Source organism: Argiope bruennichi, chromosome 10 (assembly GCF_947563725.1).
Source record: "Argiope bruennichi chromosome 10, qqArgBrue1.1, whole genome shotgun sequence".
Lineage (NCBI taxonomy): Eukaryota > Metazoa > Arthropoda > Arachnida > Araneae > Araneidae > Argiope > Argiope bruennichi.
The window spans coordinates 76,564,758-76,581,624 of record NC_079160.1 but is presented as its reverse complement, the minus strand read 5'-3'; the positions used below and the strand labels follow the sequence as shown (position 1 = coordinate 76,581,624).

At 25.8% G+C, this 16,867-nt stretch overlaps 2 protein-coding genes across 3 annotated transcripts in view; both read right to left on the bottom strand.

Moving 5' to 3' along the window:
• The window catches only part of LOC129988156 (RNA cytosine-C(5)-methyltransferase NSUN2-like), a 35,716-nt gene that overhangs the window by 18,670 nt on the left and 179 nt on the right, over nt 1-16,867 (bottom strand). For both annotated transcript variants that reach the window (XM_056096308.1, XM_056096307.1), the window contains exons 2-7: nt 8,650-8,718; nt 6,733-6,827; nt 5,009-5,113; nt 2,232-2,337; nt 2,075-2,146; nt 632-713 (exon numbers count right to left, since the gene is read on the bottom strand). In XM_056096308.1, coding sequence (XP_055952283.1) covers nt 632-713; nt 2,075-2,146; nt 2,232-2,337; nt 5,009-5,113; nt 6,733-6,827; nt 8,650-8,718 — 529 coding nt within the window. The remainder of the gene's footprint in view (nt 1-631; nt 714-2,074; nt 2,147-2,231; nt 2,338-5,008; nt 5,114-6,732; nt 6,828-8,649; nt 8,719-16,867) is intronic.
• Nucleotides 13,520-16,835, bottom strand: LOC129988154 (transcription termination factor 2-like). Its single transcript, XM_056096306.1, has one exon. The coding sequence runs from the start codon at nt 16,683-16,685 to the stop codon at nt 13,812-13,814; it is 2,874 nt and encodes a 957-aa protein (XP_055952281.1). The 5' UTR covers nt 16,686-16,835; the 3' UTR covers nt 13,520-13,811.

The following is a 16,867-nucleotide window of genomic DNA, read 5'->3' as shown; positions in this document are numbered from 1 at the left end:
AAAGACATTAATTATTGTAATGAAATATTTATCAGAAATTTATTGACAATTACATGCATAAAAAGAAAACAAAAAATATAAAAATGACAATTACTAAAACAAATATCTAAAAAGAAAACAAAAAATATAAAAATGACAATTACTAAAACAAATATCTAAAAATAAAAAAAAACCAGGAAAATTATATTAATTTTACTTGGACAATTAAAAATTGAATTTAACTTTAATTACAAAGTAGTAAAAGAATATCTTCAGAAAAAAGTTTTTTTGCAAATATTATACATGATGAAATTTTAACAAAAGTATATAAAAGGTTAAAAAAAAATTTAAAAAAAATGTACATTTGGCTAATTGATAACACAACATCAAAAATAAACTTCGCAACATAACAAATCAACCAAATTTTAGCATTTTACACATAACTTTTTTTCACAAATATTCCTCAACAGAGAACTATCATTTCTTCAATTTAACTTTGATTCTGAATTAAAATTTTCATAAGAAATATATATATATATATATATATATATATATATATATATTGCTTTTGTTAGTAAACACATATCATAAAGCAGTAAGAAAAGACAATCGACTTTCCTTATGTTTTATCAACAAAATTGAAGAATATTACTTGGTATCTTTTCTTCATCTTTATGAAGAAATTCAATGAGTTGTGCAGTTTTAGAACCAGGAGCAGCGCACATATCAAAAACCTAAAGAAAGAAATAAAACAATTTGACTGAAAAATATTCAGTTTATAAAATGCCATAAAATGCACAGAAATTATATTTAGTGCTGTTATATTTCAAATTTTAAAAAGATTATATATATATATATATATATATTAATTTATTACTCTCAGAAAGATAAGCAGAACTGCAACTCATATCTAAATATATATATTTTTGTATATAGTAAAATAACCAATTAACCTATGGAAGATGCATTCCATAGGTTAACAAACTCACTCCAGAAAGTAGTTCATTGTTGATCTTTACTAAATGTACACATAACTGATTATTTTTTTAAACTCTAAGAAAAGCAGCAGCTAAATCATAACCTAATTTTATAAAAGTATACTTCTATCAAAATAATTTATGCTTCACATCATATTTAAACTGTTCACAATAATACCAATAAAAAAAATACAAAATGTTATGTTCTGTGTACCAGATTTAATACAATACAAATAAAAAAAATGTGATAATATTTTGAAATAAGAAATTTTGACTGAAATAAGAGTAATTTTCATTGTACACACTAATTTCCTTTTTTTTAAAAAAAGAACCAAATTAAATAAAAAATATTGCATTTATTGATTACAATAGATGTTGTACAGTTTACCAAACATTCAACAACAACAACAAAAAATCACAATAAATGGTACCAATAAAAAAAAAGTAAAAAACTACATCTCAATTTTAATTTTAACAATATAAGTTTATCAGATAAAATAAAAATCAAACTAAAAGATAAAAATATGTATGAAATAACTATTATTATTCAACTAAATAAACTTCCTAATTTCCATTTTCTGTTTCAAATGCTATTCAAATTGTCTTTTATTTGTCCTGATATCTAATATTAACAATATTAAATAACTCCTGCATACTATTACATTGATTTACATCATTACATCCATCTGAATAAATATTTTTTTAAAAAAATTGGTGTGCGGGGTGCAAAACATAAAATTATTTATTGCTAAAAAAAATCAATCGAAAAGGGCAACAGAGTTGAAAAATCAACAAAATCTGTTCAAATAAAATCAGTAGGAATAACTCTTTCAATTCAATGAAGTAAACCAAAATGAAAAAAGGTATTTCAATAAAATCAGAAAACATAATATGTAAGTAAAATTATGAAAAAAGCAAAAAGATTGAAAGAATTCAGTTTGGAATTTCACTCCATTATAGCTAATTTGTATTATTTTGCTCACTTTTGAAAGAAACATATTTTAAAAAAAAATTGACTTAGAGATTAAGGCTCCAAAAATTTACTGGGTTAATTGAAATAAGTAAAAGAATAAAATGAAAGGATTTTTAAAAACAGTTATGAAAAAATAATTGCTTACCTTATGATGCGATTCTACACCTAGTAATAAAGGAGGAATCATGCTAACTGTTTCTTGTCTACTTATATTGCCCTGTAAATAATAATTCTATTCAGAATAATAAAATAATAATAATGAGCTTATTTTTTTAAATGATACTATTTCATAAATTTATTACCGTATCAGTTTCAGAGACTAGAAAATTATGTAACTGTCTGAGAGATTCAGAAGACCTAATAGTGACACGTGATAGTTTCATTTGCCATGCCAATTCATCAGGATACCTAAAATAAATAAATATAAGTAGTATTATTGTATATACAAAAGAGACGTAGCAAATTACCAAACAACAACATTTAAACTACAGATATAGCAAACAAATATCAAATATTTAATTAACTAAGAATTATTTATTTCAAATCATAAAAAAGTCATACTTCTGATGTTCAAAAATAAAAATTGGAAAAAAAGTTCAAAAATATTTTGCTCATTTGTTAATTCTGTTTTAGAAGAGGAAAAAATAATTTAATTGCTCAATTTTCTGTATCTAATAAGACGAAATGCCCTGCTGTGGGATTGTTCAGCCATTTTATTCAACTAAGAACCGTAGAACACAAATTTATGAATTTCATATACTTTTTGTATTAAATTAAAGAATAATTACTGATTTAATTTTAATTTATATGTATAAAAATGAGAACGGATGCAAGTGTGATGTTTGAGTAAATCAGTTAAGTAGTTAACGACAACTACAAGCAGATAAAATATTAACTGATATTGTAATGCCATGACCAAGTTGGCTGCAATTTATGACTGAGCAAAATTTTGTTTCTTTGAATATTTATTTACAATTATGGTATTCAATTAAAAAAAATGTAAAAATAATTTACATATTGAATATTAACTGATTTGCAAAATAAAAACAAAAGACATTTCCAAGGGAGCATGTTTCTATAGTTTAAAAATCTGTCCATAAAGGAATGGATGATGATTTTGGAACTTTGCTGAAATTCATTTTTATCTACCTATACTGATGTTTATTTTCAAAAATTCAAAGATCACTGACTGATCTTTTTTTTTTTTCTAGTGCAAATACTTCAAACTTCACAAATCCCAGAGAGAGAAATACAATTTTCAAAGTCCATTGGTTGATCTAACTTCTCTGGTGAGAAGCAAACTGAAAATCTGTTGCAATTTTTACTTGGTAGAATATACTTCAACAAGGTACTGGACTTCCTTCTCTGGTGAGAATCAATGACAGAAATTAAACAAATCTGCCCCTTCTAAGCAGAAAAAATAACTGGGTGTTTCAAAAAGATATGTTTCTTCTAATATAAATAACAAAACACTCATCATACATTATATCAAACCAGACTCTTCCTTTTCCTTTTTCTTTAAAATCTATCAAATTCTACTTGGCAACCAAAACTTGGAAAAGAAATTAAAATTGTTTCACTATGTAAATAAGTCTACCTGACTACTTAGAACATTGAGAAGATATCGCCTGATTACAGTCCTTTTGAGAGAAATGAAATTGTGGTCCTTCTGTCTTTCAATGAAATGTTGTTAGTTTTGTACAAGAGCTGCAGTATGAGTTTTTTTTAAAAATTGTTTATATTTTTTGTTCTTTTTTTTTAAGTGATGGTTTTATTAAAATATGTATATATTATCAAAGAACTGATTAACTGATTATACAGTGAAATTTGACAGTTGATGTTTATTCAGTTTGATACCAACTTGCCTTTTCTATTTCCTTGTACACGTAGTATAGAGAAAGTATAGTAATCATCAAAAAAATTTGAACTCAGGATTTTGATGAATCTCCCTGTTTTAAACCTCCCTGAGTTTGAAAAACACAATTTTAGGAAATCTCCATCTGACTGTGACAGTGATAACCAAAAATGCTATAAACTAGAATAATGAAATTTAGTATGCGATCCTTACACAAATTTGTAGATTTCTATCAAGTTTTGAATGAAATCTGTTCAGGGGATATCTGTCTGTCCTGCTATTTGAATATAATTTAACAAGATAACTACAAAACGGAGACAGCTAAGTAGATATGATTCAGTACACAGATTTAACATCTACAGTACAGACACCCAACAAATTTTAAACCAAATCCAATGAGAGGTTGTCCATCTGTTGATTGGCACTTCAAGATACATATAAATGCAATAACTCAAAAACGGAATGAGTTAAAGACATTAAATTTGGTATGGAATTTTGTAATTACAAGTGAAGTTTTTTGCAAAATTTTGGTTTCAATCAGTTGGAAAAAATGCATCTAACTCACAAATTTGATTTTTAGATATTATTAACCACATGCCATGATTAATCACCAAATGACTTGCCAAAGTTAACATCATAGATTGAATAGAAATGCTAAATTCAAACCAAAGGTTAAGATTTCGTAAATAATGTATGTTAGTATCATGCCTATCATTCTCTTATATAACACCTTTATTAGAGAACATGCAAGAAAATTTTGAGGAGACCATTCCTACTGGTTTGCCATAACCTTATGTAAATATAAAACATAAGTTAACATGCAATTCAAAATCTTGTTTGTATTTATTAAAAAGAATAATGCAATTTGTTTGTATTAGCAAATTCTTGCAGAAAGTATTGATTTAAAAACATGCCTACATGATATTTATTGAATAAAATGTAAAAGATCTAATCATGATGCAAGATATTTCATTCTATGTCAAAATATAAACATTAAATATTGTATACTATTTAAATGATATGGTTAAGGGAAAACATTCTTCTTAAAATCTTTATTATATTTAAATACAGAATCATCAAACTGAAAATAGGTATTTTAAAAAATATTAAAAGTAACTGTCATTATTAATGGAATACAATAAATTTCACACAAAATCCTATATTTTTTTATTATTATAATTTGTTTTAATCATATGAGAAGACCAACTTATAAAATTAACTTACCATGGTAGACTGAATGGCTTATAGGAATCAGCACTGTCATCTTTAATATTCATTAAATCTTGAAAATATTTTCCTTTAATTATGTTAAGCAGAGCTTTAGCCTGACTAAGAAATAAAAAAGAAAACAATAAAAAATCTCATTCAAAAAAGTTTAATTACATTTTAAAGTTTTTTAGTACTTCAATAATGTGTAGGTTTGTAGATTTGACAATTGATCTCATATTAAAGCCCTAGTTTATAAACTAATATAAGTAGAAGAGAAAATAAACAGACTGATACATGAATAAATTTTTATCAAGTATTTAAAATACAGGAACAATTCAGGAAGTTGATGTTTATTATCTAAAAATGGAAAAAATATTAGTATGGTAATATTATATTAGGATGCTAAATATCTGTTAAATGAAATTATCCTGTCTATAGAGTCAATACAGAAACATACTTTATAACAAACAGAATTTCAAAATGTGAACTTTTTAATAACAATAAAATTTTAGAGTAATTAGCATTTTAGTTTTTATAGAAAAATCTTGCGAATAAATACTTAAAAATCTTTATTCAAGAAAAATTACAATTTTTCTGAAAATCCCATGTTTAAAAAAATTATATAGTTAATTAAAATGGTGTTTTTGACCATATTTTCAACATATATTTAAACAATATAAATACACATTTTTATCAGCTTCTATTTAATTAATCCAGCAAAACCATTTATCTAAAGATTTATTATTATTATATTAATTTCTAGATTATTAGATTAATTTCTATATTTAATATAAAAATTAATCTAATTACAGGATTGCAATTCTATTTTATAAAAATAAAAATTGTTTTAAAATGATTTGAAATTGCATATTTTTGAGATAATGTAAATCATTAGAGGTGGATTTTACAAATACATAATAAAATGATGTATTATATTTTTACAATTAAAAAAAAAAAAGGAAAAAGCAAATATATGTTTCAAATATCAACATGGTATATTAAATTGTTACCCTTTAGCAGTCTTTTTAATAAAGACATAAGGTTTCAAATAAGACAATTTTATTGCTTGAAATTACCACAAAAAAAAAAAAAAAAAAAAAAAAATTATGAACATCAATGCAAAAGATGCAATCTTTTTTAATACATCAAAATTAGAAAATGCACAGGTGCAGAAGAAAAATCATCAATAAACAAGGAAATAATCAGGTGTAATCATGACAACACCTGCTCTTGTTTAACAGCCTTGAGCACATTACAAGAATTTAAAAGTAATTTGCATTCCAGTAGTAATTTTAAAATGTGACCAAGTATGTACATCCCCTTTAGAAGTCAAAAAAAAAAAAAAAAAAAAAAACAATGCTTCTACTGTCACAATTGCATTGTATTAGCCACTAAATCTGTTGCTTATCAATTTTACCTTAGTTCATCACCTGAAAACTTAATTCATAAATATGCACAGATCACGATACATGTAAAATTCAAAAGGAACAATTAAGCTTAAAATTTTTATCCACAAAGTAGCATTGCACTCATAAATTTATTTTTGTGCAAAGTAATTATTTTGCTGAAAAATTTCAACCAATAAACATATACTATGTTTTATTAGTATAATATGGGCAACAATTAAGTCTAATGGCGGAAACTGTAAAAAGAAGGAATGGAAACCATAAATGAAACTGCTTGTACAATTATAAAGTCATAGCAATAGAGAGAATAACCAAATTTTACATTACTCATACCCTCTGAATCCTGTTATACGGAATGTTGCAGGAAGATGTTCTCTAAGGCTCTTCATGAAACTATCCCATTCCTCTGGTGGTACAATGCCTTGAATCTAAAATAAAAACAATGAGCATTAGAAGCTTCAGAAAAGTTTTTATATTGAACAGTAAATTTCAACAAACAAGAACAAAAGCAAATTTTAGATTACACTATTTTAAAATTGAATTTTCAATAAAAATAGAAAGAACAAGTTTGAAGATAATGTTCCATATTTTTTAGAAGGTTCATTTTTATTAGGAAGAAAGGGAGAACGAAGGGGGGCCTTCAAACAATTAAATCTCATCTTGTCTAATTACACAAGCTTTTGATGCAATTTTTTGTAAAGGTGGCATTGATTCCTTTCCCTTCCTTGCATGATAAGAGTATTTATTAATATATCAAGATTCAAAATCAGTTACTAGAAGGAAAAAAAAAAAAAAAAAAGCAAATACAAAAAGGCATATTTTACAGTTTAAAAAAATGCAAAGATTTTTATATTTAAATAAAAACATTAATAAAATACACAATGGTAAAATTACCCCTCAGTACTAAGATCATTTTAGTCCAGGCAATTCAGAATACTGGGAAGTTTGAGTTTCTCTTTCAAAATCACCCTTCCTCCTCAAAATGCAATAACAACCCATGCTCTAAAAGCAGTTGTTATACTGTTTTATACACACGAGGTTTTCACTTAGCTGATAGTTACTAAGCAAATACATGCAGGGGCATCTTCTGAGTGTTTTTAGCAAATATTCTCTAACCCCCCCCCCCCAAGCCTGCCTGATGAGTGTCGCTGAGTAACAGAACATACTCCAAGGGTATTTAATCAGTTATACTTAATACAGGAAGAAAATATTTGACAGTGACATCCCAGTGATTCTGGCAGGCTTTGTAGCTTAGCTGAACTAATTTTACAGCCTTTCTGTATTGATAGAATTAATAACATGGCACATTCATTCCATGTATAATGATAATAGCAGCTACTTTGTTTTTGAATAATGCTTATGAAATCACTGATTGCAAAAATGATCACTGGACAGAATTTTTTAACTTAAAAAAAGACACCATAAGGCTTTGCCAACAGTAACCTTGTAGTTCTGGAAAAAACACAGTAGCAAATAATGCAAGAGCAATGGTTGTATAATTAAATATAATATATAATTATGTATAATAAAGATAAAATAAGATATGCATAATTATAAAGATAAAAAAGAAAGCTACAATGAAACAAAAAGAAACACACCCAAACTGCTCATGCACTGACTCACGAAAATGCATCAAGACTCGAAAGCTCAATATTTTAATGGAAGGGTATTGCACTAGACTTGGTTTGGTTTTACTGTCCAAAAATCATTTTGGACCTTTAATGGAAGGGTATTGCACTAGACTTGGTTTGGTTGGGTTTTATGGTCCAAAAATCATTTTGGACCATGCTATACCATTATAACAGCATGGCCGAATAAGGATAATATTGCAAAATATTCATTCAATTACATATAAATGACATGCCAAATATATATGATGTCATTGCCATAATATATAAATTTCTTTAATTATAGTCAATGTTTTTTCTGTAGGCAGTTCAAGGTCACATTTTCTACCGCATTATTGGTTGTCTAGTATTAGTAATGCAGTAGAAAATGTGACCTTGAACTGCCTGCAGAAAATACAAAGACTATAGAATGTACAAACATATAAGGTAAAAAAATCATGAAACTTCCATCTGATATACTTTATCTGATGTTTGATTGTATCAGAATCGAAAGATTTTTAATCATACAAGCAGACAAAACTTATTAATGTGCAAAGTAAACCCCCAATTTACAGAATTATAATTAAATATGAAACTGCAATGTGTGGCAACAATAAAATTTTGTAAGAAATATAATACTTACTTTATAATACTTTTCAAAATTTGCATTTTCTTTTATTATATCTTTGTAAGCAGTTCTAAGGCCCCTTCCCTGAAAGAACAATATTTATTATCAGCTGAAACAATTATTAAATGTAATGAACACAGTATTAATAAAATAGTAATTACAATATATTATTTACTCAATATAATTCAATTTATGATTACACAACATAATAAATTAGACTCAACATATCTCACAATAATAGTAGCATATTTAACATTCATTAAATAATATATGAATAAATAAATGCTATGTTACAAATTCTTTAAATAAGTTCTGGAATAATATAACTAGTATAAATACATTGCATTCATAAACTTTTTTTCATATTATTAAAGAAGGATGAATATCCAAAACAAAAACTAAATTTAAATAGATTTGTTTTTCCTTAGAAATTACAACAAATGATATTTGGACTTAAAATTTATTAAATATAATTTTATAAGAAAAGAGTAACAATATATCAGTTATTTGTAATATCACACTTACTCTGTCTCCATTATTTATGTCTTATTTCAGTAATTTCTTTCATAAAAATTTTAAAAACTTGCTATTCTCAAAAACAATTGCTTCAAGAATCCTATGTGCAATTCCCAGGCTTTTAATTATGAATCCCTTTAACAAGTATTATTGCATATAATCTGTATCTTGTGTAGTTGATATTAGCCTGATATCTTTACTATACAAGACACTACACAAGAAACTGATACTTTTTTACTATACAAGAAATATACATATATGTGTATTTAGCCTTTTTTTAATTAAAATTATTATAGATACAGAAAAATTAAAATTTCTCCGATAAAAATCTTTTTTTCTGTGTCCATGAATTGTTGCTAATACATAGAAAAGTGTAATGAAATGATAAAATTACAATAATTTTTTTTTAAATTTGCTACCGAAATGTTTAAAATAATGCTCATCAATTGTCAGATTTAGAAATATCATTAAAAAGATGAAAATAACCATGACAAGTGTTTAGTGATAAATAAATACGTTATAAAAATTTTTAACATTTATTTTATCTTTAGTTGTTTGCATTTTCAACAATGAAGTTAAACACAAATTTTTCAGATAAGATAATCAAGATGATTTCAGAGAAGGAAAAAAAATTACCATTATTATATGTTTTGTTTGTTAATTTCAACTACATCAATATTATTTTATTTTCTGGATTTGTTGAAACTTTCATTTTGTATATTTTTTAAATGTGGCTGAATCTATTTATAACATAATTTAATTCTTTTTTTTACCTATCATGTCTGATTCAGAAATTCCTTCACATTAAATGATTTCAACTTCATATTAAATTGAGATAAAATTTAGGAAAATTGAGGATATTTTAATAAAAATTCAACAATTTAATGAACTGTAAATATATTAATAATTAAATTAAATGCACTACTTTTTAAAAATATGTAGAAATACTGAACATCAAATGTTTTTATTTTATTAGCTTAAACCAATTATTTTAAAAGACATAGCAACTTCCAAGATATCTATGTTTCTTGATAAATATTCAAGAAAGTCCATTTCCATAAACTTCACCAAAATACTTTGATAATAATTAAATAATAATAATAAAAGGACTTTGATGATAGCAAAATCATCTACCAAAGCCTATATAAAAGGTCAAAGAGTTGTGTAAGAAAAAAACTTGTAGGTTGTTTCATATCAAATCTCGCACTATACGACATTTGGACTTTTTTTTTTATTTCAATTGAATAGTTCATTATTTTTTAATTTCTGTGACAAAATAATGTAAAATAAAAGGATATTCCACAAATATCTTATGAAAATAATTCTTTATTTACTACTTTATTTCATTAAATTATATAACAGTCACAAAAAAAAGTCATCAATTTAATGCTTCAAAATTTGAACACAATTTCATTTTAAATCCATTTTTCTTTGGTTCAACCAAGAAAATCAAAAAGCACTGAGGCCAAACTAACCATTATATCTAAAATTATTTTATAAAATTAAAATTATAAGATTAAAATTAATCATAAAAATTAAAATGTTTCTGCTTTTGTTGCAACAAAACAATATTAAAATGTATTATATATGAAACAATATTAAAAAAAAGTGATTATTCTCTATAACTAGTTGGATTATATTAGTTGTATCCTCTCTTTAAATGGCAATCTTTCTTTTCACATAAAATTTAAAATCCCCCTTTCTTTTATTTCAGTTTTAAACTTTAAAAGGTTTCAGTTTAAAGGGCATTTTATAAGTAAATATATATATATATATATATATATATATATATATATATATATATATATATATATATATATATATATATATATTCTTCCATTCCACTTTAATTACATGAATTAAAATGCTTACTAAATTTACTTCTTATGTAAATACTAGCTTTTTAAAAAATATATTGGAACACTGTGTTTATTTAAAGTTAGATAACAACTGTTAACATCAGGAATCTCCCTTATTTTTAGCATTTATATTTTATAGTTACTCCATATCATTAATTTAATATTGATGTGCAACAAACAAGCCTTTCAAATATGTACCAATATACCTTTGTAAGAAAAATAAAGACCTGTATATTAATAAAATTGAAAAGAATTGTTTGCTAAATTGAATATGATTTAATAATTTTAAGCGAAAAAATTAATACTGATTTCATTCTTTAAAAATTGATAAAAATATACAAAAGGTGGCAACACAAGCAACAACTGCATTCAATTAAAAAGTAATATAAAAAAAACTTTTTCATAATAAATTTATAATTAGTGTGAATAAGAACAAAATTTTTTTAAAACTTATTTATTATTTTTTACATTACACCTCTTAATGACATATCACGAATATATATAAACTACTTCTTGTTTAAATCAATATTTAAAGAAATAATGCATAATCCATATATATATAAAAAAAATACAAACCACATATATAAAATTTTATGGCACATTCAAAAAAATTTTTTTTATTTTTTTTGCTTTTACAAATAGATTATCTGAGATACAAAAATATAGTAGGTTAATATATATAGATGCATTCAAATTTTTCAAAAACTAAATGATATCTAGTAATATCGGAACAAAATTCAGAAAATAACAAAAATTATTCATCTTGTAATGCATAGAAAAGAAATTATATATATTATACAATCATAGTGAGCTTTAAAATGACTAAAAGAATATATCAAACTTTCACAGGATATCACATTATAACTTATTTTCTGAAGAAAAGAAGAAACTAAATTAATATTAAAATCTTCAAAATGTTAAAGTATATATATGCATTTAAAAATTAGATAATAATAAAAAAATATTTCTAGTCTCGTAAAATTTTTATTCTCACTTTTTTTTTTCCAACATAATTTTATTTGGTAAAACAACAAAAGCAATTGTTTCTATTTAAAAAAAAAAAAGCCAAGTGTCAACAGCATAGTTGGTTAAGATTCAAAATCTTTTTCTATTCCCCCCACCTCCCGAAATGGATTGTAATTATAAAATGAAGCATTGCATTGCTGCTTAATTCTTAACATTTTATTCCATTTTAAATGTTTAGCATAAAATTAATAGGTAAAAGGCATTAAAAAAGTGTCATTGAAAGTACCTTTTATTTTATATGAATAATTATATTTTATTGTAAAGTTAGCAATAATAAAAAATTATGGCTCCAATGTAGAATGTCTAAAATTTTAAGATTATTCCATTATATATATAAAAAAACTAACAAACATTTAACAGATTTAAGAAAAAATCAGCTTCTTTTTTTCCAAAAAAAAAAAAAAAAAATCGTAACTTAAGCATTAATGAACAGGAGTTTTATATTTTTCAGAATTAATTACAACTGCATCTTGTTCTAACAAAGCAATTAACAAAGAGGCATCTAATATAACATTTATTTTAATACCTAATAGAGATTTTATTTAGCTTTTATCAGTCATTAATTATAAAGAATCTTAAGACTTGAAAAAAAAGAAACTTTATCAAAGAACAAATTTAACCCCTTTTTTTCTTGTAGTAAATTTTTCTTAAATGTTCAGTTATTTATATTCAAATTTAATGGTTATTTTTTTTTATAGGGCTTAAGTAAATCTTCACTTTAAACAAAAGAAAAACCATCAAAAGATTAGACTTTGTATATAATAAAACTAACTTTATCTATATATGTGTTGTTAAGAATAAGCACCCAATAAAGAAAAAAAAAATGTATAAAGAATGTATATAAATATGATGTTATTTTAAATAAGAAAAAGATTTATTCAGAAGAAGAAAAAGAATGCTTGCTTATATTTAAATTTTTTTTTTAATTATCTGCTAAAAACACATTGCACACATTTATTTTGATCATTCCAAAAAGATGAAATTTAAAAGATACAGAATAACTTTGATAAAGCAGTGCAAAAGATATTTGCTGTGCTTAGTTTTTAAGAAACTTATCAGAAAAAACAACTTAACCAATTAATGCCCAATATCTTATTTTTAAGGCAGTTGCATTTTACATCTGTGATAATATTAAAATAATTCCAGGACTTCTTTTTTAATTTTGTTCAATAGGAATTCCTAAATTCCTATGCAATTTTCAAATAGTATACACCATACATTTGCTAGTTCTTAAAAGTCAAAATGAAAATTTTTTTCATTAATTTCTGAAATACAAAGAATTTAAAGCAATCTTTGTTTTGTGATATTTTACTATATTAAAAAAAATGAAATATTTATCCATAAGGAAATTTTTAATTATTCCTCCTGCTTTCTTTTTTTATATTAAATTATATGCTTTTCCAAATTTAATTTTACTTTCCAATAAACTTTACTTTCCAATAATTAATAAAAATATTGAAATCTAAAATTTGAACTAATCTGGACATTAACAGGTTAAGATGTGTACAAATGCCAAACGTGAATATTATAAAAATCAAAATTAACACTAAACACAATATTTATATTTAACACTTTTTTCTTTTTTGAAAGTCAAGGCATTACTTAGAAACTCAACATTTTTCATCAATTCTGTTCTCTATTCTTTATAAAAAAAGATTTAAAAAATAAGATGAAGTCTCCTAGGCAATAAAATATTCTTGTGAATAAAATGTTTGAAGTCTTAAAAAAAGTTCACTTGTTCATAAAATCATTGATCATTAAAAAAACAGTAAAATTTTATAATCTAACATTAAACAAAGATTTGAAATCCTCCATCGATAAACCTTTTGATATTTTCCCAGCACCATGCAAAATATCATCTGCCAACTCACTCTTTCGGCACTGCAATTCAAAGATTCTTTGTTCGATTGTATTTTTGCAAACAAATTTATAGATAGATACATCTTTTGTCTGCCCAACTCGATGAATTCTGTCGCAAGCCTGCTTTTCAAGGGCAGGATTCCAATGTAAATCTAAAAGGAACATATGATTACCACCAACCAGATTCAATCCAACCCCACCAGCCTTCAAAGATAATAGCATAATTTTACAGCCATCATCATTATAATTGAAATCTTCAGACATCTTCTGACGATCTTCAGCTTTGGTACTTCCAGCAATCATGTGGTATTCCATTCCAATTTTTTGCAAATGAGAAGCAACTATATCTAACAATGACACCCACTGAGACACAATCACACATTTGTCCTTGTTATTAGATTTTTTGGCAATTTCATTTATCATCTCATATAATTTTTGTAATTTTGTGCTTTTAACATGAGGATCACACAAATCAGTATTCAAGTACTCACTGAAACTCAGGTCTAAACTTGATTCTCCACTACTACTACTTCTCGAAACATCAGATCTGTCTTTAATGTCTAGAGATGATAAATTTAAAGAAAGTTCTTGCATTGAGTCATTAGAAATAGTTTCATCATCATCTGCTTCTTTGCCTAAAAGGCTTATGTGACAGCAGCACTGCTGCAAGCGAAGTAATAAAACTAACAATGTATTAGAGGTATTCAAGCTCTTAGTTGGCTTATGGAAGATCTTACTCAAGATGTCTTTGATTTTTGAATCAAGCTTATCATACACTATCTGCTCTGCTTCTGATAATTCAATGGAACAAACATTAATAGTTTTTTTAACCATTTTAATCAAAGGCCTACCAGCCCTATCATTATCTTCTTTAGTTCTTCTGAGTAAAATACTTTTCACTAACAAATTTCTTCTCTTGTCACTTGATGCTGTTTCATCATTAATCAACTTTTTCCATTTCTTTTCATCATCAAATGGTGAAAACTGCAAGAACTTAACTAATGAGTACATGTCTTTAAACTCATTATGTATGGGAGTGCCGGTTACACACCACCTTCGACAGCTCCTCAGACTGAATACTGCCTCTGCTGTTTGAGATTTATAATTCTTAATGGTATGCGCTTCATCTAAAATCACTCTTTCCCATTTAAGTAGGAAAAGACCAGTTGGTTTTCTTTCTTTCATAAGAGATTTTCTTTCCGAAAGTAGAATGTTATAAGTAGTTAAAACAATATCATACTTTTTCATTTCATCTATATCCCTGTCTCTCTTTGGACCATGATAAAGAAGTATGGATAAAGCATCATCTTCACAATGTTTTGTGATCTCATCTTTCCACTGATGGACAATGGAAGCTAAGCAAACAATAAGTGTTCCACATGTGGAATCATCCGAGTTTTCAGAAAGATAATTATTTTCTTCTTTCTGCTTTAATATCAAAGATATCATAGTAAGTGTTTTACCAAGACCCATATCATCAGCAAGTATACCACCACTTGGCTGTTGAGTTTCTCGCCAAATCAGCCAAGACAACCCTTTGATTTGATGTTTTAGTAAAGCAGTTTCAAGAGATTTAGGTGGTGGTACTTCTGTAGCATCATCAGGATATGTGCATAGTGAATTATGAAGTTTTTTAACAGTTTCTTCAGTTGCTAATGTGCCAGCAACATTTGCTGTGTACTTACTTTTACATTTATAAACAGGAAATGACTCAAACAATGGTTTAGCTTCTGTTAGTTTAATTCCTGATATTTGATTTGTCGATCTCCAATTTTTAAAAGAAGGAGAATCAACTAAATCTTTTAATGTGCCTTCCAATTTGGGTGCACCTTTACTCAATTGATCAAAAGAGGCAAGTTCAGTTTCAAAACGATGTGTGAATGCTGGTTTTGTATCAGTTTTAATTTGTATCACAGCTGTCTGTTTGCTCAATTTTGGGACAGCACCAAAATTGGGTTCACATGAATTCTGATTTTCCTTCTCACTAGAAGTGGCACACATAAAATCTACTGAAGAACTAATGTGGCTATTTTTAATGTGGCTATTTGTCTCAGCAACAGATTTCACACATTCCTTACTATTGGAAGATTTTACACAATCCTTATCATTAGAAGATTTCACAAAATCCTTACTATTAGAAGATTTCACAAAATCCTTACTATTAGAAGATTTCACAAAATCCTTACCATCAGCAGATCTTTTATTATCTATAGTAATAATTTGCTTGCTGTTCTTAGAAATTGCTTCTGAGCTACAATTTGATGAAGATTCATAATTTTTCTTCTGACAGGAAGAAGTACGAACACAATTCTTTGAAAATTCAGCAGCTTCATTCTGGCAGCTTTCTTCCACTAATTTAGCATCTATTTTCTTTTTATCTGAAGCTGTAGATTGCTTACTTGATTTGGTAGTCAAGGAAGAAGTATATTTTGATGATTTATTTTCTTTTTTAACATCTATACAGTCTTCAACATGATCCCTTCTAGAAAAAGCAACATTATTATTATTAGATTTATGATTATTTTCATCACAAGATGAGGAATTTTGATTCTTCTCCAAAGGCACGGAGCTTTCGTCATTTTCCAAAGATTCTACTTTAAGGTTTAAAATTTTTAACAACTCTTCTAATTCATCTATTTCCTTTTTCAGTCGCATACCTCTGTCGGGCAATTTCGTAACATCTACGATTTTTAATAATCGTTTATTTTTGTCTAACTTCGAAGATGTTTCATAAATTTCTTTTTCAACACTTTGACCACGTGGTACATCTTTTCCCCCAAAATTCTCCATAATAAAAATGATAACAACTTATTTAAAGTCAAAAATTAAAAGAGCACATCTGAATTATAATCACGAATTCCAAGAAACATAACCGAAAGCGGAACATGAATTATCTGCCAATCAAGATAGAGTGTTTGCCGCCTTTGACTATCAACACTCATAAAGAAGTAAACAAACGATCTGAAAATAAA